The sequence below is a fragment of the Marmota monax genome, unplaced genomic scaffold (genome assembly GCF_021218885.2).
Source record: "Marmota monax isolate L192 unplaced genomic scaffold, Marmota_monax_Labrador192_F-V1.1 WCK01_AAM20220418_F8-fsc00126, whole genome shotgun sequence".
NCBI lineage: Eukaryota > Metazoa > Chordata > Mammalia > Rodentia > Sciuridae > Marmota > Marmota monax.
In genome coordinates this window covers 3,469,185-3,494,128 of record NW_026695245.1, presented here as the reverse complement: position 1 = coordinate 3,494,128, position 24,944 = coordinate 3,469,185, and the positions used below count along the sequence as shown (strand labels likewise).

General features: G+C 39.6%; 1 protein-coding gene across 1 annotated transcript in view; it reads left to right on the top strand.

Annotated features, from left to right (window-relative positions):
- Ttc39c (tetratricopeptide repeat domain 39C) overlaps positions 1–24,944 on the top strand; it is a 101,593-nt gene extending 76,649 nt beyond the window's left edge. The window contains exons 7-14 of the mRNA XM_046433624.2: positions 7,428–7,521; positions 10,487–10,594; positions 13,321–13,430; positions 14,482–14,605; positions 20,718–20,815; positions 22,269–22,373; positions 23,616–23,654; positions 24,564–24,944. Coding sequence (XP_046289580.1) covers positions 7,428–7,521; positions 10,487–10,594; positions 13,321–13,430; positions 14,482–14,605; positions 20,718–20,815; positions 22,269–22,373; positions 23,616–23,654; positions 24,564–24,653 — 768 coding nt within the window. The 3' untranslated portion in view covers positions 24,654–24,944. The remainder of the gene's footprint in view (positions 1–7,427; positions 7,522–10,486; positions 10,595–13,320; positions 13,431–14,481; positions 14,606–20,717; positions 20,816–22,268; positions 22,374–23,615; positions 23,655–24,563) is intronic.

Genomic DNA, 24,944 nt, shown 5'->3' with positions numbered 1-24,944 from the left:
TCCTCCCAGGACTGCAAGGTAGAACTGTCCCATTTCTCTCAAGATTTTGGTGGTTCTCTGGCAGTCCTTGCCAATCCTTGGTGTGTGGAGGCATCACCCTGACCTCTGCCTTCATCTGCTCCCCATGGCTCTCTCTGTGTATGTGCCAAACTTGTGTCCAAATTTCCCCTTACACAGGCACAGATTGAATTCAGGCCCACCCGACTCTAGTAGGACCTCGTTTGAACTTACCTGATCACATCTGCAGCAACCTTATTTCCCAATGAGATCACATTCTGAGCTTCTGGGATTTGGATTCTAACTGGTAAATTTGGGGGCAACACAGTTCCACCCATAATAATTGGCAGTCATTGCTGGTCAGTGTCTCCCCATAGGCCCTGGTAGCCTGCAGGCACCAGAGCTCTCAGAACAGACTCCTGGGCCAAATTAAAGTGGGCTTGAACCACGCAGTTTACTAAGTCAATGTGGAATACACAGCAAGAAACAGGGGAAAGGGACAGCAATGGCACTTTCAGGAGAGAGTGCAGGCTGGGTGGAAGCCCTGTGTGACCTGAGTCCTGGGGTGGCCATGTGCAGTGCCTTGCCCTGCCTGCATGTGAGCCTTCCCATCTGATGGTGGCTGGGAAGACCAGAGCTGAGGTTGGAGAGACGATGCCAGTGGCACACAGCGCAGGGGAGACCCACGGGAAGATTGCACCTGTCCAAGGCCCATTAAACTAGTGGGCAGCTGTGACTCTTAGTAGTGTTTCTTGAGGATATTTGGTGTCAGACTGGGTGTCACAGATGGGTGATCAAATAAGACCTTGTGAAAATTAAGTTCTGATACACACACACACACACATTTAGCACTGTATTTAGAGTCTTTGTATATTTAGTTTAATGTCTAGTGCTATGTGGGGACCTCCTGGATATTAGGGTTTTTTGACCTTTTATCCTTCTCTGTAACACATACGTACTCTACTTGTTAAGTATTTCATTTATTACTAATATCTCATGAATTCTGCCTAAGTCTAATAGACATTTTGCTTAACTGTTATTTAAAACATCTTAAAAACTGGGTATGGTGGCACACACCTGTAATCTCAGCAGCTTTGGAGGCTGAGGCAAGAGGATTGAAAGTTCAAGGCCAGCCTCAGCAACTTAGCAAGGCCTTAAGCAACTCAGCAAGACCCTGCCTCAAAATTAAAAATTTAATAAAGGGCTAGGGATGTGGTTCAGTAGTTAAGCTCTCCCAGGTTCAATCCCTGGTACCAACAACAAAAAAATGAGAATCTTAGAATTAAATGTGCCTGTGTTAGCTAGGCACCTGTAATTCCAGTGGCTCAGGAGGCTGAGGCAGGAGGATCAAGTCAAAGCCAGCCTCAGCAAAACTGAGGTGCTAAACAACTCAGTAAGACCCTGTCTCTAAATAAGATACAAAATAGGGCTGGGGATGTGGCTTAGTGGTTGTGTGCCCCTAAGTTCAATCCTTGGTGTCAAAAAAAAAAATGTGCCCATGTTTTACAAAACTACAAAGTTCTTTATGTGCCAGAATTGACAGTTCTCAGAAGCAGATGCACTTCAGAGCTGCAGGGCAGTGCACACTGTCCCCACCGCAGGGACTGTTGTGTTCTGTGACTTGTCCCCGAGGCATTACTTCCTTTCTAGTCTCCAATCCAGCAGAATTAAGAGTTATCAACATTATTTTAATACCAGTAGGTCTGAACTGAGACCTTTGTGTCTGCGAGCTTTCTCATCATTGAATGATAAGTATAATTTGGAGGTGCTACAAAAGGAAACTGCTTGCTCAGGAAATGGAACCTTGAATCACAGATTCAGGGAAGTCTGGAACTTAATGTCCCTTCAGCACTACTGTCGGGGCCAAGTCCCCAGATGCACTTGGCCTTGTCTCCATTTTTACTTTTTTTTTTGCAATTCTAGAGAAGGAACCTTTTGCTGGGTAGTTATCAGTGAATCCTTGCAGCCTGGTGTTGTGAGTGAAAATCTCAACAAAACGGATCATCAGTAGGCTTCCAGCATAATTTGTGGCACTGAAAATTATTCAGATGTTTTTGTGTCTTTGTATTTGTTTTGATATTTTTATTTTCAAAAGGTTTTAAAAGATATTAAGGTCTAAATACCTTAATATGACTAGCTTAGATTTTTTTTTTAATTGTATGGAAGATGTTACCTGCAGTCACTGCATCTCTTCATATTTAATTTTTCTGTCTTCTGTCTCTCCGGAGGACACACATTTGGTTGTTTGGATTTAAGGCAAGAATACATAGCTTTATGTTGGTGCTAGGATCTTAATTTAAATAGCTTTTAATTATGCCTCCTAGACAAAACTGATGAGTCTGGTGAGTCTGAAACAATTGATGCAGAACTTAGTGGCCACTTACCTGTGAAGATTTGTTCTTAATGCAGGAAAACAGTGTGGTGAACTATGTCCCAGCACTCTTTACAGGTGACACAGACTTATTTCTAAAAACAAGGCAATAAGAGCACTTATTTATATAAAATTATTTATTTCAACATCCCCTGAGAATATAAGTAGAAGTTATTTCCTAAGATACAAATGTGTTGGTTACAAGGTTGGTACTAGAATTTGGAAGTATCAACTGGTGTTTAGTCTTTTTTTTTTTTTTTTTTTACAACCAATGCCTATTAATAAAAACATTTAATGATAGTGATTTAAACATTTTAAATTAATTTTTAATTATGATTTTTAAAAGTGAGCTCACCATATACACAATTCCAGAGCAAAGAAAATATGGGAATATTTTTAGCTGATTCTACAAGTAAAGTATTTTTCTGATACCAAAGAGCACTAAACAAAAAACTGTAGATCATTCATCATCGGTATTGAAATTCTAAATGAATATTAGCAAATAAAATTGAATAAGGTATATTTTTTAATGTCATGTTTTAACCTAGTAGAGCTTATTCCAAAGAGATGTATCATGATTCTCCCTCAGGAAGTATGTGCCTATTATTTCCTGCATTGTAAGTGATAAAGCCATATATAATCCTATCAGTAATGTTTAAAGAAAGACACTACCTGACCCAGGTCTTTAAAAAATGAAACAAACTGTTTGTAAATCATAAATAGAAATTTCTCCTTTTGCCCAAAATGGCATCAACCAAATCCCTGCAGCAAACCACATTTCTTAGTGCAACATTAGAAACATCCTCATTAAAGCCAGAAAAAAATCTAGGATGTGTGCTGTGCTTGCTGCAATTCCCTATTTTAACTGGTGCTCTCAGCCAGTGAGCAAGCAAATCTATTATAGAGGATGAGACAATATCATAATTATTTGCAAATGATTTTAATGTATCCATGGAAAATCCAAGAGAAAAAAATCATTAGAATTCCTAGGAGTATAATAATATGACATATACAAAATCTACTTGCAGAAATTCAGAGTTTTCCTACAGATCAGCAACACTCACGGAATAAAACAGAACAATAAATTTCTTTTATGATTGCCACAAGTATTAGAAATGCCTAGGAATACACCTATTATGAAAAAGAGCTTGAATAACTAGAAAAACATGTTCCATCACTGTGGTCACGATGCTTACTTTAATTTGGCAATAAATATGCTCCATTTAATTTGGCAAACATTGGTGCTTTGTGTTCTTCATTGCTTCCTTTGGAAAGTAAAGCCATATAACATTTTTTTTTTTTTATTTTACTGATGAGGAAACTGAGGCTTCAAGTGGTTTTTGTGACATGGCTCATCATGGTGTCATCGTGAACTAAAAGCTAATGTGGTACCAAGCCCTGGCTTAATGGCTCTTTCCCATAAAATTAAACTAAATCAAATATCCAGTTGAGAATAATTATTTCTCTGTTCTGTATAGATATTCTAATTTGTAACAATAAAAATTTCCATAGGTCATTTTTATTTTAAATTATTTTGGTGGAAACTATATTCATACTATTTTACCTGATGTCTGTTCATTGTAATTTCTTAAGGAATGATCAGGATAGAACTAGAATTTTGTAGTTATACTTGTTCTTGGGCCATGTCTTTCAGCTCCCATAATATGATTTTAGTACTTTCAAATTGTTAATCCTTATAAATGAAAATACATGTTACTTTCTTCACAGTTTAATTCTTTAAAAAAGCAACCGTGTTCAGTTCCTAAGGCCATGTAACAAATTGCTATAAACAGGATGGCCTAAAACAATAGAAATTTATTCATATACAATCTGGAGGCCAGAAGTTCAGAATCAGCGTCACTGGGTGTAGGGAATCTCTCTTGACAAGACTACAGCCATCTTGGTTGTAACCAGGTAATAATGTGTGACCCTTGAACACATTCTAAGCCCTGCAGGATAAACAAAGTCACTAAGAGAGTCAGCCAAGAGTTTTATGCTGGGCACTCACGTCTGTACTTACCTGATGTCCTGAGAAAGCCTGGCCATATTTCAGTTGGCTGCTGGCCATCTTTGTTTAAGGTACCTTATGATCCCTTTCCTCCTGTCCTGAAGTATAAGGATCCTCCAATCTTGTAGCTCTCAAGATGTGCTTCTGCCTGTAAGTCCCTTATAAGCTGCATTTTGTGCAGTTCTAGATTTGTCTGCCTCTTTTTATTTTGGTTTATAGCACCTACTACCTTTGGTGACCAGTTCTCATACTTTGGGTTTTCCCAAAACACTGAGCCAAATGAAATCAAGGTGTATAGCCTCAGCTCGATTGCTCCTGAGGCTATAGTGAGAATCCTTTTCTTACCTCTTGTGCCTCTGCTGGTTGCTTGCATACCTGGGCCTATGGCCATATCACTACACTCTTAGTCTCTGTGGTCACAGAGTTTCTCTTTCTTCATGTGTGGTCTCCCCCTGCTTCCTTCTATATAAGAATGCATGTGATTACATTTCCAGCCCACCAAGATAATCCAGGATGGCCTCCTGTGCCTCGAGATCTTTAATTTAATCATAGCTGCATGCATGCACCCCAAACAAAACCATTCTTGGAGTCAGTCAGAGAATTTGAATACTGGTCAACTCCTAGCCTTATTCACCTTGACCAGGTTTCTTAACTTCTTAGAACATTACTTCATCTCAAGAGGGAATTGGTACATTCCTAAGTTTTTGAAAGGCTTGAGAGAAATGATACTGATTCAAACATTACCTCTTTGTCTTTTTTATTTACTTGCATTCAAAACCTTGTTTTGACTCACTTTTGCACCTCCAGAGCCTGGCCGCCCCTGACATGTAGAGGTTGTGTAATGTGTGTTTGCTGAGTGCTTTTCTGTCCTCTGAAGGATATTGTGGCATTGCACCATCATGCATTGAACCCTCAGCTGGCAACAGCTCAGTGACAATGGCCCATCCAGAAACATCCTGAGAAAGCTGAGTGTCATTCACTTAGCAAGCAGATGTGTATAAAGCAGACCCCTAACCTGGAGTTTCTTTGTCACCATGCTGAGCCAAGTGCATATATGAAACAGGAAAAGAACTAATGATCCAGAAAAGGAAAAGTTTGCAATGGGTGTAACAAGCACCCAGCTATCCACATACATGTGTGCGGGCATGTGCATGTGTGTGTGTGCGTGCACACACACGCATTCTGCATAGAAAACTGATTTTTTTTACCCTGCCAGTGTTTTGTGTTTTGGCTGTGTACTTACAGCCAGCATGACTTCAGCACTGTGGGTCTGTCGTACATTCCCATGAGGTTCCTTCCAACTGCCCATTAAACTGCTCGGAGACAGCCATGGGTGACATGCTGATGTGTATCGTTCTGAGGCCACCTACCCAGCATTCATGGCTGAGGATAAGGGTTTCAACACTGCGGTTTGAGCCTTCCTGACAACAGAGCAGCATGTCACTTTAGGACATGGACATTTATTGATCTGGCCTTGGATAATGAGTCATTTGGCTTACAATGTCCCTGAGTCATGGGCTGTCCTGAAGATCACCTTGCTGACTCATGGTGCCTTGCTGTCCCAGAGGCCTCCTGCGGTGATGGGAGTCCTCCCAACCGCCTGCAGCTTCTTTTCCAGGACCCTCCCTTCCCCTGCTTGGCTGGCTGAGCAGAGGAGAAGCAGCTGGGAACCTTGGGGAGGAAATGAGTGTGGAGCAGCTTCAGGAGACACTCAGGGAAGCACAGGAGAAGGAATGAGGGAAAGCACAGCCCAGCACAGGCAGGGCAGGAAAAGCCACTCACGCCAGCAGGCCATTGAGAGCAGGCTGCGTCAAGACTTCAGTGTGTGTGGGGTTTTATTCATGATGTACGTGGCACTTAGCACCTGCTGATGCCTACCTCCGAGTCAGCAAACCCTTGTTGTCCTAGTGGTGCTTTTTAGGTGTTCTGGTGAAATCAGGTCAGCAAACTTTGAAAGCTGTGTTTAGTCAAGAGAAAAATTTATGTGCAGTAGTCCAAGAACCTCAGTGCTGCCTGAAACCATAGGTACTAGGCTTGTCTCATATGTGAATATCTAAGATAAAGCTAATTTGTAAATTGGCACAGTAAGAGATTAATGTCAATAACTAATAAGATAGACCAACTGTAACAATATACTGTCAAAAAGTTCTATGAATGGGATCTTCTCTTTCAAAATGTGATTGTATTATATTGTATTTCCAGATCACAGGTGACCACAGGTAACTGAAACCACAGAAAGCAGAACTGCAAATAGTGGGTGGGGTAGGCGACTCCTGTATTTAATCAGAAATAAGCAGAACTGACTCTATGGAAGGCTGGTGGTTCTGGACATTAGCAGATGAATGCGAAAGTTGTAAATGCAACCTGGATCTTTGGAGAATTTCTAATAAATTACTGAGAGAGGAGGATCTGATGGCCAGAAGCAATTAGAGATCAGCATTCTGGTTAGAGAATCAAACTGTCCAGTGTGTAGAGTAGAGACTGAGGGGACCACACAAAGGATTGAGGACTGGCTGAAGGGGAGTGGCATCATGCATTCCCTCAGTGCTGATGGAGACTCTTTCTGGGCCAGGATTGGATACATACCTGTATGTAAGGCCCTGTGCTTTTAGAATATATCTGGCAACAAAGGGATAGAATAGCAAGCAATTGTGGTACAACGAGTTCTTCTGTACTAGCATGAAGAGGGTGCTGAAGGAGAAGGTGGTTGTAAGCTGAGCCCTTACAGGTGGAATCTACTACCTAAGCAAAAAGAGCTGGGTGTGGGGTGTATACCCATAGTTCCAGCATTCTAGAGGCAGAGGTAGGAGGATCAAGATCAAGAGCTTGAGACCAGCCTGGACACCATAGTGAGACCCTGTCTCCAAAAAAAAAAAAAAAAATGCTGAGACAATTGGAGTGCTTTCTTAGCAATCCTTAAATAACTCTCTTCTATACTGCATAATCTGTTTGAAGTAACCACATAGGATTTTTTTTTGTGTGTGTGCATTAGGATGATTATAATATCAATGGCAGATCTTAGCCACTAACTCCATTTTCCTTTTTTCCTAGTGTCAAATCAACAGTGCCTTGACTTCTTTCCATACTGCTTTGGAGCTTGCAGTAGATCAGAGAGAAATTCAACATGTCTGTCTGTATGAAATTGGTAAATATAAAATGGCTCTCCACCTTCTTGTTGTGAAGCAGTATTGATGCTTCTTGATGCAACTTTTCATTTGTAATGCGGTTCAGTTTGTCTTTGCAAAATGCTGTTGCATAATAAGGACTTTGATTGTTATGCTAGTACGTGTCATGGTGCTTCTCTGTCTGGGTCATGCTGCCTTGTAACATTTTGACTTTAGAATAATTGGTGATGTTAAGTGAATTAACTGCATTGCCATTTGTGAATACCTAGTGCACAGAAGAATCCAAACCCTTTTTTCCCCCTCCTTCCCACCACTGCTTATTTGAGAAGAAAAATATAACATCAGAGAGAGTTGGACCTCAATGCCAGCTGCCCTGAGATCTCCAGCAAGTTGCCTAAACCTTCTGAGCCACATAGTCGCCATTGGTGTAGAGGAGCTCACCCAGGGCAGCGCAAAGGTTTAGGTGAAGCCTCCACAGGAGACTCCACACCTGTCAGAGGCTTCTCCTCCTCCTGGAGATAACATTTGTAAATGGACTTAGAAGTGCTTATTTGCCTAAGATTCTCCCCTCCTTCACCAGAGTGGCTGCTGAGTCTTTTTAAAATTTATTTATTTATTCTAATTTGTTATACATGACAGCAGAATGCATTTCAATTCATAGTACACATATAGAGCACAATTTTTCACATCACTGATTGTATACAAAGTAGAGTCACACCATTCTTGTCTTCATACATATATTTAGAGTAATGATGTCCAACTCATTCCACCATCTTTCCTTCTCTCTTCCCTTCTCCCTTCTTCTCCCTCCCCTTTGCTGTATCTAAAGTTCCTCCATTCCTCCCATGCCATCCCCCTATCCCCATTATGGATCAGCATCCACATATCAGAGAAAACATTTGGCATTTGGTTTTTGGAGATTGGCTTACTTCACTTAGCATAATATTCTCCAACTCCATCTGGAAAGCAGTATGGAGATTCCTTGGAAAACTTGGAATGGAACCATTTGATCCAGCTATCCCACTCCACGGTTTATACCCAAAGGACTTAAAAACAGCATACTACAGGGATGCAGTCACATCAATGTTTATAGCAGCAAAAATTCACAATAGCTAAACTGTGAAACCAACCTAGATACCCTTAAAGTAGATGAATGGACAAGGAAAACGTGGTATATATACACATTGGAATGTTACTCAGCATTAAAAGAGAATAAAATCATGGCTGCTGAGTCTTTTTGCTGACTACAGTCAACTCTCCAATCCTGGCACATTTGGATTTTGAAGTCCTTTTAAGTAGCAGTTTCTCCATTATTCTGAAAAAAAGTAAACACTTCTTTAGGTTTGAAATGAAAAGTTGTTTTGTTTTTGTTTTGTTTTAAAGGGGGGTTCCAGCCTAATACTTCAAGTTCACACCATACAACACACGTGAAAGAATCGAAAAAGGGTAGAGAAAGGAGCATCCCCATTTCCTCTTCCCTGCCTCTGCAGAGGGACAGGGAGGAGGAAGCAGAGAGTGCTCAGAGAAGCAATTAACACCTGTCAGCACCAGACCACAGCAGCTTCTCCTGCTGAGGACATAACTGTCTTCCTGAATCCTTTGAAGAAAAGTGCAAACAAAAAGATTGGGAATTACCCAATAAATAATATTACATTTTAAATGCTTCTTATGGTTTAGGAAGAGAAGATGATGTACGATCCCATGGAAACATGTACTTTTATGTAACCTAAACTCTGATGGAGCTCTGCTTAGTGGCCATAAGGTAGAGTGAGAAGTGTTTCAAAGAACTTGGATTTAAAAAGCGCAGCTTTGGTGGCCTTTCCTGGCCTGCCATTTCAGGTCAGGACAGGACTTTAGAGCTGAAGGAAGCTTAGGGACCATCTACCCCAGGCCTTAGGAAGGTCGACTCAGGAATAAGTAGCCACTCCAACTTGTTCTGCAGGCTTGTGCTTGAGGCCTCCACCTAGGTTTTGTATTTAATCTAGATCCTTCCCTGACATCTGATATGGGATGAAAACAATTAGCTAAAATAAGTCAACATAGAAGTCCCACAGAATTTGACAGTGAGATTGGTGCAAATGGATATCATTCCCCGCCAAATTGTTTAAATGGCAAATGTAAGATTACATGATTACTTTGGTATCTGATACCAGCATATTTTTTTTTTAATGGGGGCAATTGTGAAAAGGAGAGAACATTGGACTTTGATCCACAATTCTTCCCTCCTAAAAGCTGTGTGGCCTTGAACAAGTCACTGACCTGTGGCTGCCTTAGGTTTTTTGCCTCTAACAAGAGGATACCATCAGCCAGCTTTGCAGGGTTGCCCTACAGATTAGCAAGAATTGGTATCACATGATAGCACACAGTAGGGCCAGTTGACGGAAGGTAACATGATTAGCAACGAGAATATATATATTTTTTTCCTTTTAGTGGCTGCTGTTCCTTACCAGAATGCCAGTCTGACAGTGTTTTAATGTAGGAAAGATGGGGTCTCTTCTCGGCTCTACAACCAATGAGCAGAGGGAGGGTGGGCAGTACTTATTTCTGACTGGTTGTCTCTGTATTTCTCACAAAAGTCTGAGCATTAATAGTAATCATTAATCATTAGGTGAGTGCCTTGAGACTTTCTGAGTCGCTAAGTATATAATATAAATATACTGCTCCCACTGCTGCTCTTTCTGCCTGCGCCAATACTTGAAGTACTTGGGTTAATCTCACAACGATATGGGGCAGACTGGAGAATTTTTCTAGAAATCTTTACACCATTTTCTTCCATACTGCTTAATCGGTTGTGATATCCAAAATGCCCTGTCTTGCTCAAACTTTACACTGAAAGCATTTAGAGGAAAAACTAATTTTAAGTTTTCAGTGTTTCCTAGAACATTCACAAGAAGGTTAGTGGTATGTTGGAGATTTGTAGCTTAAATACAGACCGTGGAGCTCTCTACCTTAGGGTTGTATGCTAAATTTATATTTCTTTCCTAGGTTGGTGCAGCATGATCGAACTCAACTTCAAGGATGCATTTGATTCCTTTGAGAGGCTGAAAAATGAGTCCAGGTGGTCACAGTGTTATTATGCGTATTTGACTGCAGGTGAGTGGTGGTCCACACAGCCATAACATGCCTGTCTGTGGACAGTCCACTCACACATACTGGAGGTGGAGAATCATAGAAGCAGCAGTTTCCCTGACATGTTCATGTTTTCTATAACCAAGTAAATAGCAGTGGACTACTGTGTTCACTGACCCAGCTGGATGCCAAGAAATTCAGTAGTGTACCTGATGCTTCTTCCTTCCCTTCGCCCCTCCAGAGCTTGGCCCATCCTGTTCTCTGTCTTAAAAAATATTTATTTGGGCTGGGATTGTGGCTCAATGGTAGAGTGTTTGCCTAGCATGTGTGAGGCCCTGGGTTTGCAGCACCACATAAAAATAAATAAACAAAACAAAGGGATTGTGTACAACTAAAAAATAAATATTAAAAAAAGAGAAAATACTTATTGTGAGGCTTTCCCAGTTTTTGAACATTTTGCCCTCAACAACCTCTCCTGCCCTTATTACACTTTTTTCTTTTTGCTGTATTTTTTAATTTATTAGTATTTTAAGGAATTTTTGAGATTGAACATGTCTACATGTTTTTTGGTTCTGGGGATTGAACCCAGGGGCACTTAACTACTGAACCACATTCCCGACCTTTTTTTATATTTTATTTAGAGACAAGGTCTCGTTAAGTTACTTAGGGCCTTTCTAAGTTGCTGAAGCTGGTTTTGAATTCGCAATCCTCCTGCCTCAGCCTCCCAGAGCCACTGGGATTACAGGCATGTGCTACCACACCCAGCTGAACATGTCTTTTTCATTGTGTTAATGCTTTTGGTGCCCTGGTTACAGAGTTGCATAGTTATCTGGTCCGAAATTGCTTTACCTGTCAACCTTGTTATATTTACTTGTAATGTTATAGAACTCAGGGTATTTCAACTCTGCAGATCATTATAGCATAAACACTAATCTTCGTTTTGTTTTTTGCTTTTTTGGTCTTTTTGAGATAAGTGAAGATGTGCTGCCACCTGGTGGACAAAAGTGTTGTGTGTCCCTGTGATACTATACATGAGGTGTGGAACTGAAGAAACCCCCAATTGGTTGTGTATTTTTTGCCTTTAAGCACCTTTATGTAAATCCTTTCAGGTTTATGTGGACGAACTCTCCTTATGCATCCACATAAATAATTCTTTTACTTAAATTTAAGACTTGCTAGGTGTGGTGGTGCACACCTGTAATCCCAGAGACTGAAGTAGGAAGATCACAAGTTTGAGGCCAGCCTCAGCAATTTAGTGAGGCCCTAAGCAACTTAGTGAGACCCTGTTTCAAAACAGAAAATAAAAAAGGACTGGGAACTTAGCTCAGTGGTAAAATGCCACTGGGTTCATTTCCCAGTACCAAAAAATAAATAAATAAATAAAGACTGGCATTGTATCTCAGTGGTAGAGTGCTTGCTGAGCACACGAGAGGCCCTGGGTTCGATCCTCAGCACCACATAAAAATGGAAAAATAAAATAAAGGTATTGTGTCCATCTACAACTAAGAAAAAAGATTTTTAAAAGTAAAAAAAAAAAAAAAAAGACTTTTTTTTTGGTGTTGAGTTGAATTCAAAGCCTCACACATGCTTAGCACACTGAAGCACTGAGCCACACCCCAGCCTCCCAAACATTATTTTGAGTACCTCCTTATTTTGAACACTTGGATTTAATGAAACATCTTCCCTTTTCATTCCATCCCCTTAACTCTTCTATTTATGATTGAATTAACATGAGCCAATGCATTTATCCGGGATATCCTACAAGTCCCTATAAAATTGTGTCAGTCTATTAGCAATCAGTACAAAATCCTCTTTAATTTATGCACCTTACTGTACAGGGCATCAGTTCTTCATGGCTGTATCTGATGTTTAAATATGCTTATTTTTGACATATGAGTTAGCGTACTGTGTCTCACACCTAAAGGATTGTCTGCATGGGGCACAGGGCAGTATGAAGGTGGTATGCTGATGATCCAGATCTTAGCCATCCTTCAAGGCTCAGCTTAGCTTCTCAGAGCTTCCCATTACGCCAAAAAGAAATGATTCTTCTTTTCTGATCTTTCCTAAAAGCACTTTGGTTCTCCCATGCTAAGGGATCCTGTTACTATGTGCCTTGTAATTGGAACTCTGTGATGTGTGTGTGTGTGTGTGTGTGTGTGTGTGTGATCTCTACAGCTGAAATATACATTTTTTTTTTCCTAACTGCAAGTTTGTGTTTCTTCTTCACATTTTGTCGATGGGTTATGGTGGTAGGAGGCCAATGAACATGTGCAGGACTAATCCATGACTTTCTTCCTAGGACACAGATGTCTTCCTCCTCCTACCATGAAGCTTCCACGATCCCTTCACCTCCTAGTTGTTCTTCCTTAAGATTCCTTTTATTGTTTTTGTTTTGGGGGGGGGTGCTGGGGATTTATCTAGGGCCTTGTGGAAACTCTGCCACTGAACCACATCCTCAGCCCCAAAACATCCTTTTTTATTCTACCGTCTGGGCACATGGGCTCCAAGTAGGTGGTACACTGTGACAGCAGCTCAGGATTTCATTGCATGCAAGCCTTCCTCTCCAACAAGAGGATGGGGGTCGTGGCTTTCATGCAGAGCAGCACAGTCCCCCATGTGGCTGTCTTTACATGTGTGCGCTCCTGTGTTTTCCTTGGTGGTATTTTCCAGGCCTCCTCCTCCTGGGGTTCAGTGGCATTTCCCCCCACCCCGCCCCAATACTCTAGAAATACACTTCTGCTTTCTTCCAGTCTGCCAGGGAGCCACTGGTGATGTGGATGGGGCACAGATCGTCTTTAAAGAGGTTCAGAAACTCTTCAAAAGGAAAAACAACCAGATCGAACAGTTCTCGGTGAAAAAGGTATGATGGAGCTGATGGGTCCAGTGTCTTATCTATGATGGACATTTGTGACTAGCTCTGCCTTGGATGGGCTTTAGGAAAACATGTTCATATCAGGTGACAGACATGTCACATGAAATGTGCTTCACCACTGTGGAGAGAATTTACTCCTGTTAGCACATTTCTGCTCTGAATAAAAAATACTTGTTTCTCTACAAATAACTTTAAAAAAAAACTTTAAAAAAAATTTGAGTAGAGATGTCACAGACCCTGTAGAGCTAATGAGCACATCTGGACAGGGAAAATATCTGCCTAAAAAATTAGGTGGTCTCAAAAGGGTGCACACTGGCAGAATTAGTGAGAGACACAGACTGTTGGATGCTCAGGAGGGTAAGCATGTCACATTTTGATGTAATAAGAAGCTAGAGCATATGTCAGATTTGCCAGTAGAAAGGTCAAGACTATAGGGACAATGTCCCAAATTTATTCTGCTAACCTTGAATTATATAATATCATGTCATATCCTGAGGTTTCCATGATTTTAATTTTATAAATTTTCTTTTACTTTATAAGCATATTTTTCTTTCATTAATATTTATTGAATGATCATTTAATGAATTTGTTTGAATAAACGTTGGATTATAATGTTTATAATAAATGCAACTGAGAACACTAGGCGTAAGGAGAAAATTTAAAGCTTGATAGACCTGTAACTCAAACATCTCTAGTCTTCCATCTTCTGTGTAACACATGGAGTAGTAACACATGGAGTAGTTTGTCACATAGCTATTACACATGTATCGATTTAAACTAAAATAAATCTGGTCTCATCCCCAAGTTTTCAGAATCCTTTGAGAATAGATTGAGTTTAATGATGAATGTGAGGTCTATCTACAAATATATTAGAAACTGGAAAGCAGAACTTTTTTTAATATAGAGAAATTTTCATTTTTGGCTTTGTGGGAGAGGGACATTCACATTGAACATGAATCATTTGCTTTTCCATGTCTCCAAAATGTATTTTGTATTTATTTTTGAAAAAATAGAGCCTAATCACTCCAACTGCTTGCAGGCAGAGAGATTCCGGAAACAAACCCCAACCAAAGTGCTGTGTGTGCTGGCGTCCATCGAGGTCTTATACCTGTGGAAAGCCCTTCCCAACTGCTCCTTCCCCAACCTGCAGAGGATGAGTCAAGGTAAACACGAGACCGTGCACACCTGCTTCTTTCTTCAGTGTGGCTCCTTCCGACTCTCCTTAGCATTACTCAGGCTGTGTTGTTTTTGGATTGAGAGTGCAGCAGTGAGGGCTGTTCTGTGTCACAGCATGTGGGAGTGGGAGACACAGGTGTAGACAGATGCACTTGCCTGGCTGGGAGTGCTTAGTGATTCTCTGCTACACCTGGTTTTAGTTCTGCAGCCATGGGGCTCCCTGAAAGCATGCATTTCCTTCCCCAGTGAAAGCACTTTGTTTTCCATAGGTGTGATTCATATGCATAAGACACTCAGATTGAGTGTTCAGCGAGTCATGTGACACCTAGAAACACCTGGCATCCCTCACCATGATCATGATCTACCACCCTTGACATTTGCTGCTTGCCTCTTCCCAGTTAATCTCCACCTCAAGGCACCCTGTGTTCTGATTTCTATGTCTGTAGATTAGTTTTGCTTGTCCTTGAACTTTGTAGAAGAGGAACCATACAGGATGTACTTTTTTTTGCACATGGCTTAATTTGTTCAGCGTAATGTCTGTGAAATTTAAACACATTGCAGCCTGTAGCAATAGGTAGTTTCTTTTACTTGCTGAGTAGCATTCTATTGTATGGCAATACCCAAACCACTATTTGTTTATTTGTTCTTCTATTAATGGACCTTTGGTTAATTTTTGTTTTTTTAAACTATCATGAGCCAAGTCACTACAAACACAAGTGTACAACATAAGTTGATGAGTGTTTTGCGTACACATACCTTGAAGTGTAATTAGAAGCCTACATTTTTGATTCATGTATTAGAAAACCCAGCAGCTTATAGGTAACAGTGATAATTATTATAGTTGTAGGAAAATTTCAAAGAGAGAATGAACTAAATATTTGACTAAAATAGAGCTTTGTTGATTATTAAAGAAATAATGTTGCATTTCGTCTAAAGGCTTAATGGTAGGTATTTGAATGGCATTTGGTAGTCTAGCAAGATGTTTGCAATCCAGAGAAAGAGGAATGGCAGAGAGTATTGTCATGCCCATTGTAGATGAGGAAGCAGACTCAGAGCAGCTGGGTGACATGCCCAGCTCCCTGGGAGCCAGCATCTGTGCTGCTGGTGTGAGTATAACACATTGAGTGGCAGGACTTTCAGTGATCCTGCAAACACCTTCACCTTGCTGGGAGTGTGAGGAGGCTTAAATCATGCAGCTAGAAGAACAATTCCAAGATGAGGCAGCTATGTTAAAATAAATACAAGTAGAGCCAGGGTTGTGGCTCGGTGGTAGAGCACTTGCCTAGCAGATGTGAGGCACTGGATTCAATCTCTAACGCCATATAAAAAATGAAATAAAATAAAGGTATTGTGTCCATCTACAATTAAAAAAAAAAACAAAAAAAATATACAAGTACCTCCAAAAGTATGGTTTCATGGAAAATGTCTTTGGAAATAAATTCTTATTCACATATATACTGCTGTTTCCCAAAAGACTTTAACATGAACGTTTTGAGCTTATTCCAGAAATAGATTATAAACCACTGTAGAAAATCTGTCTGATTTTTCTGCTATTATACTTGTTTATGACCAAAGATTACATTGCCCATCAATCCTACACATTTTTACCATCAGACGTCCCCATAGATGACTTCTGCCTATTTCTTAAAAACAAACAAAAAAAGAGTCTGCTCTTAAAGGTTAAAACTTTACCACTCTTATATTCCAGGGGTCAAAAGAAATTCCCAAAGAAGTTTGGAGCAGTGGCTCTGTAATTAGAATAGGAACGTCCCTTCCCAAGGGGACTGCTTGAAAGAAAACAAAATTTTCTTAGATATATAAATTCTGCTATGTTCATTTTTAAAGGGTTTGCCTAACTCAAAACCCTTCCCTTGTAGAAGCAAGTATAGAATATCTACCAATGTCTACCTTAAAGGAATAATTAAGATCTTAAGAAGTTTTTAAATGTACAAGTGCAGGGCCATGTATTTAGAGAGATTGAAAACATATAGAGATATAAGAGGCGGGCACAAGAATGAATCACCTGTGAGATTTGACCGTTATCTTTTCAGTTTTCAAAATGAACAATCCAACAAGAAAGATGTGTTGGTGGAGAGAGGGGCAGTCTCTGGGGGTGAATATGAGATAATTCTTTAATATCTTTATTAAAAGTCAACCCAGTTCTGAGGTTAATCAGATGCTATCAGTCCCTGGTGTTAAGCAGCGATGCTCCAAATCAATCCAGCTACACAGAGTTCAGTGAAGAGTTTGTAGAGGAAGTTACACTCCCTCGGAAACTGGTGACAGCAGCAGGCAGTGGGGATCCTGAGTGTTTCAAAAATGCTGTCCATCAAGCCCACACAGCGTTGTGCATTGAGGCCCCCTCTGTAACGGTCAGCAGAGCTTGCTGGGTCACTGTCTCCTGCTCTGGTAGTTTCACTCATGGCCCCTGATCCCACCACCCTGACCCTGCCGACCGCGTCCTTCCTGGTGTGAAGCCAGCCGTCTGTGTTCTCATCACAGCAGCCAGGGTGATTCTGTTTAAACCTTAGTACTATTGTATCGCTCCACTTCTCAGAACTCTCTATGGCCATCATCTCCAGTTCACTCTGGCTGGCAGAGCCCTACACAGTTGCTCTCTGCTCTACCCCTTTGCTCCTCAGGCTCCAGCCTTGCTGATTCTTCCTGTTCCCTGTTGGCCCCAGTGCCTTTACACATGCTCTTTTTACCACTGTGAGTGCTTCCCCCCACACACTCCCATGGCTCCTTCACTCCTTTCCTTCAGGTCTTTACTCAAATGTTTCATTTTCAGTGAAACTCGACCTATGCACATACTTCTAATCCCACTTCCCCCTTATTTTTCACCTTAGCATCTTAGCACTTACACTTATTTACATGTTTGTCTTTTGCACTATTTGTTTCCCCCAGAAGATATAACTTCTTTTTCTTGGGGGGGGGGGCGTGGGTGGGTACTGAGGATTGAACTCAGGGGCACTCGACCCCTGAGCCACATCCCCATCACTATTTTGTATTTTATTTAGAGACAGGGTCTCACTGAGTTGCTTAGGGGCTTGCTAGGTTACTGAGGCTGGATTTGAACTTGCAATCCTCCTGCCTTAACCTCCCTAGCCACTGGGATTACAGGTGTTCACCATGGTGCCCAGTAAGATGTAAGCTTCTTAAGAACAGAATTTTTGTTGTTGTTGTTGTTGACATTATTTTTGAGGATCAGCGGTGTTTTAATTTTTTTAAGTAGTTCACAAACTTGCAAAAATATTCCCACATGCTCAAAGAGGTGGGAAGCAAATTGTTAAGCATGCCTTCCACTCTGACATCGTCTCCTCCCAAAAGACAACTGCAGCCTGTGATTTTGGGAGTGACCTTCTGGAGATGTTCCATACATTCAAATACATGTGAGTGTACCTATCTATACAGGTATGAGTGTGTGTGTGTGTACTCATACAGTCTCCCCTGCCTCCATCTACGGGTTCTGCTTCTGTGGGTTTATCCAGCCACAGACAAAAAATATTTGAAAAACAAAATTGCCTCCAACTGAACATGTACACACAGACTTTTTTTCTTCTCATTATTCCCTAAACAATACAGTATAACAACTATTTACATAGTGTTCACCTTTTTTTAGTCATTCCAAGTAATCCTAGAGATGATATAAAGTATATAGAAAGATGTACAGGATATCTGCAAATGCCAGGCCATTTTACATCAGGGACCTGAGCATCCTTGGGTTTAGGGATCCTGGGGGGGTCCTGGAACCGATGTGCCAAGGATGCCAAGAGATAGCTGCACTTAATGGGAACACACTCTACCCACTCGTCCGCCCTGTGCTTTTTTTCATTTAACAACATTTTGGGGATCATTTAATATTGACACATAGAGCTGCCTCATTCTTTGAAATGTCTCTGTGGTCTTCCAAAATAGGAGACATTGATGATGTACTTAACTGGTACCGTAGCTGTGCACACGTTGGTTATCTCCAAACTTGTGCTCCAACAGTTGCTTTAATGACCATAGTGGACACGTATATCTTTGCGTCTGTGTGCTGTATTAGCTGAGAGTAAGTTCCTGAAAGAGAAATTTCTGAATGTGCCAATTAAATTCTTTGGTACATTTCCCCATATTGCCCTCTAAGCACACTGATACCCACTTACAATCTTCATAGTAATTTTTTTTATTGTTAATTGTAGGCACAATGTTGTATAAGCATATCTCTAGAACTTTTTAATCTTGCATAATTGAAGCTTTAAACACATTGAATGGCAGCTCCCACTTGTCTTACCCCTTAAAATCATCATTCTTCTTTCTGTTTTTGAACTTGACTAGTTCAGATACCTATATAAGTGGAATCGTGTAGTATTCCTTCTGTGATGTTTATTTCACTTAGCAGGATGTTCTTTGAGGTTCCTCCCAGTTGTTGCCTATGACAGGATCTCCTTCTTTTGTAAGACTGAATAATGTTCCTTTATATGTCTGTCCTACATCTTCTTTATCCAGTCGTTCACTGATGGATATTTAGATTGTTTCCTTATCTTGGCCATTTTGAATAATGCTACAGTGACCACAAATGTGCAGATGGCTCTTTGAGATTCTGATTTTAATTCTCTTGGGTAAAGAACCAAAAGGAAATTGCTACTGGATTATATGTTAATTTGATTTAAATTTTTTTAAAAAAATTTTAGTTGTTGACATTCCTTTATTTTATTTATTTATATGCAGTGCTGAGAATTGAACCCAGGGCTTCAGATATGCTAGTCAAGCACTCTACTACTGAGCCACGACCCTAGTCCTGTATTTAAAAATTTTTTTGAGGAAACTCTATACTGTTTACCATAGTAACTACATTTATATTTATATTTTTATGTGTACATTTTATATTCCCACCAAGAAGGGTTCCAATGTCTCCACATCCTCTTGTTATTTTTTGTTGTCTTGTTTGTTTAATAATGGCCATTCAAACAAATGTGAAATATTAGCTCCTTGTGATTTTTGATTTCCATTTCCCTAATGATTAATGATGTTAAACATCTTTTCACATACCTGTCAGCCATTTGTATGTCTTCTTTGGAGAAATGTTTATTCTAGTCCTTGGTGAAGGCAGGAATTTTTACCTATTTTGTCACTGTTGTAGTCTGAGCACCTGCTGCCTGAAAAATAGTAGGTGCCAAATAAATATTGACTGAGTGAGTGTATGCATGAATGAATGAGCAAGTGAAGGAACTGCATTTAACATTTCCTTAACATCGCTGCCCTAAGATCTTGAACTCACATTTTATATACATACGCTCTCATTGCACCTTAATATCTTTATTAGTCCATAGAAATACTTTTATTACTTTATTCCTCTATTAGCTCCACTATGCATCTGATCTCATTTCCTTGGAAAACTTCCATAACATCCTTCAAGAAAGCTTCCGGTCCTTCTTGATTGCTTAGCACAGTACTTCAGTCATGTAAACGTGCCTGTTGCATGGTTTGTGAAGTTAAGGTGATGCAGTATCTTGAGATGAATGAGCTTCTTCCTTGGAGCAGTTTTAGATTCACAGCAAAACTGAGTGGAAGAGACAGTTCCCATATACTCCTTCCCATCCTGTAGGTTCCCCCACTGCAGCCTCCTGCCACCATGTGGTACATTTGTTACACTCCATGAACCAGCAGTGACAGCATAACTCACCCAAAGTCCATAGTTCACATGGGGTTCACTCCTAGTGCTGCACATTTTCTGTGTGTCTTCTGTGTCCCACTTGTTAGTCTCTGCATCCTCTGTAACCTCTGGTAACCATTGATCTTTCAACTGTGCCCATAGTTTTGCCTTTTCTAGAATGTCATGAATAATACTTGAAATCATCTTCACAGCCTTTTCAGAGTGGCTTCTTTTACTTGGTAATAATAGGGTGCTGTTTTGAGTTTTCTTGATAGTTTTGCCTTTCTTTGATGGAGGAGATTCACTAATGGAAGACGAATAGTGTCTTCTGAATTTCTGGGAGCAGAAACATGAACTGAATATGTAGCTACAGGGTGAAGTAGTGACTTCACGCTTGGTGATATTCAAGGAACCGAATGACTGTGTTTCCTTCCTGCTGTTTTCACTGCCCTCTCTTTAAGCTTGCCACGAAGTGGATGATTCATCTGTTGTTGGATTAAAGTATTTGCTTCTTGGTGCCATTCACAAATGTCTAGGAAACTCAGAAGATGCCCTTCAGGTAAGCTGTTAACATTGTCATGGCTACAGAAAATAAACCATGACCACCTACATCTGTGTTTGTGAGAAAGATGAAAAAGTATTAAACAAAACCAAACCTCCCACTGCAATGTGAACTTTACCCACTTTATTTGATTAACGCCATCTTTTCAGATGGTAGAAGTTGACGGTAATGAGTGTAGTATTTTTAATGTAACTGCAGATTCCCAGGACACTTCTTTATACATGGGCTTCTTTTCTGGCACTAGGTATTTATCAAAGATACAATTTCATGAATAGCCAGGAGGAGGCCTCACACATAGCCAGAAACCAAAATGATCATTTCCTTCTTTTATACCTGCAGCTTTCTGATGTAGAACTGGAGGTGAAGTCCAGGAAATTGCTAGCTTAGGATAGTTTAGGTACATATTAAATGAAAAATAATCACTAAAAGGTTTCCAGTGTTGTTGGAGAGATCTTTCTAACCTAGTTTTTTGTTTGGTTAGTTTTGTTTTGTTTTCATTTTAGTGCTAGGGCTAGAACTGGGCCCAACCACTGAGCTACATCCCCACCTCAGTTAATTTTTCTAAGTGTATCCCAGAGTTACTTTGACTACTTTATGAAAGAGTTCATATAAGTAATAGAGACTTGACTTTTAAATGCAAGAATATTAATATATTTGTACTGGAATTTTAAATCAATTTTCCAATGTGTGATTATGATCATTATTACATGACTCTAAACAGTTTATTTTAGATCACTCTGTTTAAGTACCAACAAGACACAATCAGGATACACATCAAGAGGTGGTTCTTGGCTTGTGTGTTTTCCATTTTAAATATAAAAATGATGCTTTTCCACCAAGATTAGGGAGGAGACATGGAAATATATTCTAGCTGCTTTATTCAATATCTCTGATTTCATGTATCTACTAGTTCCAAGTGAACAATCAGGTCTTTTATTCTTATCTTATGCTGTAACTCTTTTTGTGTTTCTTGTCTTCCAAACTAATTCTGCATTATTCAAGAACCCACATATTATACTTTTTTCTAGTTCCTTCAATGTAGTGCACATAGTGGGTGCTCAACAAATGTTTTTTCTTCGTGGCATTTTTTTTCTTACTTGTGAATTAAAAGTATGACACCCACCAAAAAATGTGGATGTTTTGATATACAAATAAGAATATTTTTCAATAATAAGATCCATAGAAGTTGGTGTGTCATCTGGAAAAATAAGTAGCATAAGTTAGGTTGAGTGGTGGAAGACATATTCTGGAGGAAGCACACCAGACAGGCATGTGAAGGATTTCTAAAATGTGAATGGGATGGATAGGAAGGAATGAAAGTGAGAAGAGAAAATCTGATCTGGAAAACAAAAAGAAAATCTCTCTCCCTTCTTGTCTCCAGAAGATTGTGATGAGCTTTATGCTAGTAGGGAAATAAATTTATTCCAGTAACATTTTTTATTACTTTCAGTTCTTTCAGCGAGCTGCTAAAGATGAGGTGTGTCGTCAGAACAATTTGTATATTCAGCCATATGCTTGCTATGAACTTGGCTGTCTTCTATTAGACAAACCAGAGGTAAGATCACTTCCATATATGTACATATATTTTAAAATAATATTCATCAGCAAAAATGTGCTCACAAACAGGCACAAAGCATCCCTCACTTAAAATAAATGGATTGAACCATAGGGTTCTTTGTTTTGTTTTCCTTGGTTTCATGTTGGATGAGTCCAAAAAGCCAGTAATCCCATTTTCCTATCTTTAAGGAAGTAATGTCTTTTCTGGAATTTGAATTATAAATGTAACTTTTGAGACAAAGATTCATTTGAGGAAAATCGAATGTTTTTTCTAGTACAGTACGATATGATGGAGGATGATGTACTGGGAACAGAACTGAGTCAGGATTCTAATTCTGCCATTTACATTTATGCCACTGGTTAGGTTACTTAACCACATACCTTCTTCCTCGTGTATGAAACAGAAAAAAAAAATACTTGCCTTGCCAATTTAATAAAGATGTCAATGAGAATAAATAAAGATGATGATATCATGTATGGTTACTTTAAAAATTTTAGACTATCATACAAATAATATTGACAGTTATTATCAAGGTGTGCATTTAAGTTAGTACAATGGGTTAGTGGGGTTAACTTTATAAAATACCAAATTTTAGTAAGTTCATCTTAGCTTTCAAATGAATGGGCAATCAACAGAATTAAAACTCTAGCCTAATTCTTGAAAATGTAAAAGCTTATCTTTCCAAAGATGGATTTTTAATTGGAAAATCTTTTCATTTGGACACCTAATTTTACCAAAACAGAAAATGTAATTTTTACAAATTTAGATAGAATCTTCTAACACCATGTTCTTTATTTTAATGAAATTTTTTTTTCTCTTCATGTACCCATAATGTATACAACAAGAATGGACTATCTATTTTTGAGAAATTAAGTTAATATCCCCCTGAGCAATACTTTCAAAAGGATATATCTTAGTGTCTTCAGATAAAAAACACTTTCTTAATTATCAATAATTTCAGGTTGTTTAGTAAACTTTTAACCTATAGAACTATATCTCAGTTATTGCTCCTCACAGGATGTACAGTGAGGACTATGAAGCATTATTTATCAAGCAAAGCCTTGATGAGAATTAATAAGCATTGTTATATTAAGGAAACATGGAGTCTTTGACTTGACTGACCAGTTGACTCACCTCTACGTACTATGAATTATGTTCGTTAACATGTCCTCCAATGATAATATTTTCTGCCTAAATATACATGGTTGTATGTTGAAATAACGTTTTTCTTGTATCTAGACTGTAGGAAGAGGGCGAACTCTACTTCTTCAAGCAAAGGTAAAAATCCTGAATCTTCCTCTTCCCCATGGCCCTTCTTTTCCTGTTCACTGTACACCTGAGTCTGAATTCAAGAAAGTTTGTGAGGTAATGTTCTGATCAATAACTCTGGAAAGGAGAAGTGATAACTAATTCAATCAGTGAGAACATGATTTCTTTTTTCTTTTTCTTTTTTTTGTACTAGGGACTGAATCCAGGAATACTTCACCACTGAGCTATATCCCCATCTCTTTTTCAAATTTTGAGACAGGGTCTTGCTAAATTGCTGAGACTGGCCTCTAACGTGAGATCCTCCTGCCCCCTCTCTAGTTGCTGGGATTATAGGCATGTGCCACCATGCCTGGCTGAGCCCTGGATTTTTAAGTGAAATTCCAAGATCCTGAGACATTATTCAGCCTGTTTTATAATTGCTACAGTCTTAGTGTTTGGGTGGAGAAACAAACTTTTTTTTTTTTCTTTTTCTGAGATAAGGTCTCACTATATTGCCCAGGCTGGTCTCCAGCTGCTGGGCTCAAACCATCCTTTTGCCTCAGCCTCCCGAATACATGCAGGCTGGGAATACGAGCATGCACCTAGTTCCAGGGAAAATAAGCTTTTGTTTTTCATAACTATGTTCTTGAGTTAAAAATTTCTAGCAGTAACTTAGTTTGAGCACAACTTGAGGCTACTATTTTAAGAATAACATAAGGAGAATTCTCCAAAGAGAACATTACCAGCATTCAATTTACACTTGTAGAGTAAATACAAAGTCTGAGGTTTGGGGAATAAGAAAATCAAGTGGATGTGAAACCTTTACTAGGCTGCAGGGAGCTTTGCCTGGAGTGTGAAATGTCCTGTGCTTTACCATGCAGTGCCCTGTGCAAGTGGAGCTAACCGTCCACTTTAAACAGTCTTTCTCTGCTCTTACAGGAGGATTTCTCTGGCTACGACTTTGAAAACAGATTGCACGTCCGCATCCATGCTGCTCTGGCCTCTCTGAGGGAATTGGTTCCTCAGTGACAGACCTGGAGTGACCCCTCTGTCCCTCCCCCCCAAGGGTCTGCACTTTAAAATAAAAGCAGAGGACAAAGCACTTGTGAAGATCGACTTTTCTTCTGCAAACCACCTGTGCCAGGGACACATTTTCTCAATGAGGCTGACATATTAAAGATCTCCTCTTTTAAACATGTATCGAAAATAATAATGATGATGACAATAACAATAACTAACCACCTGGGGAGAGGGTTAAGTGACCTTGTTCCAACATTTTAGTTTTGTGATTTATTATTTTTAAAATAAAATCAAACTCAA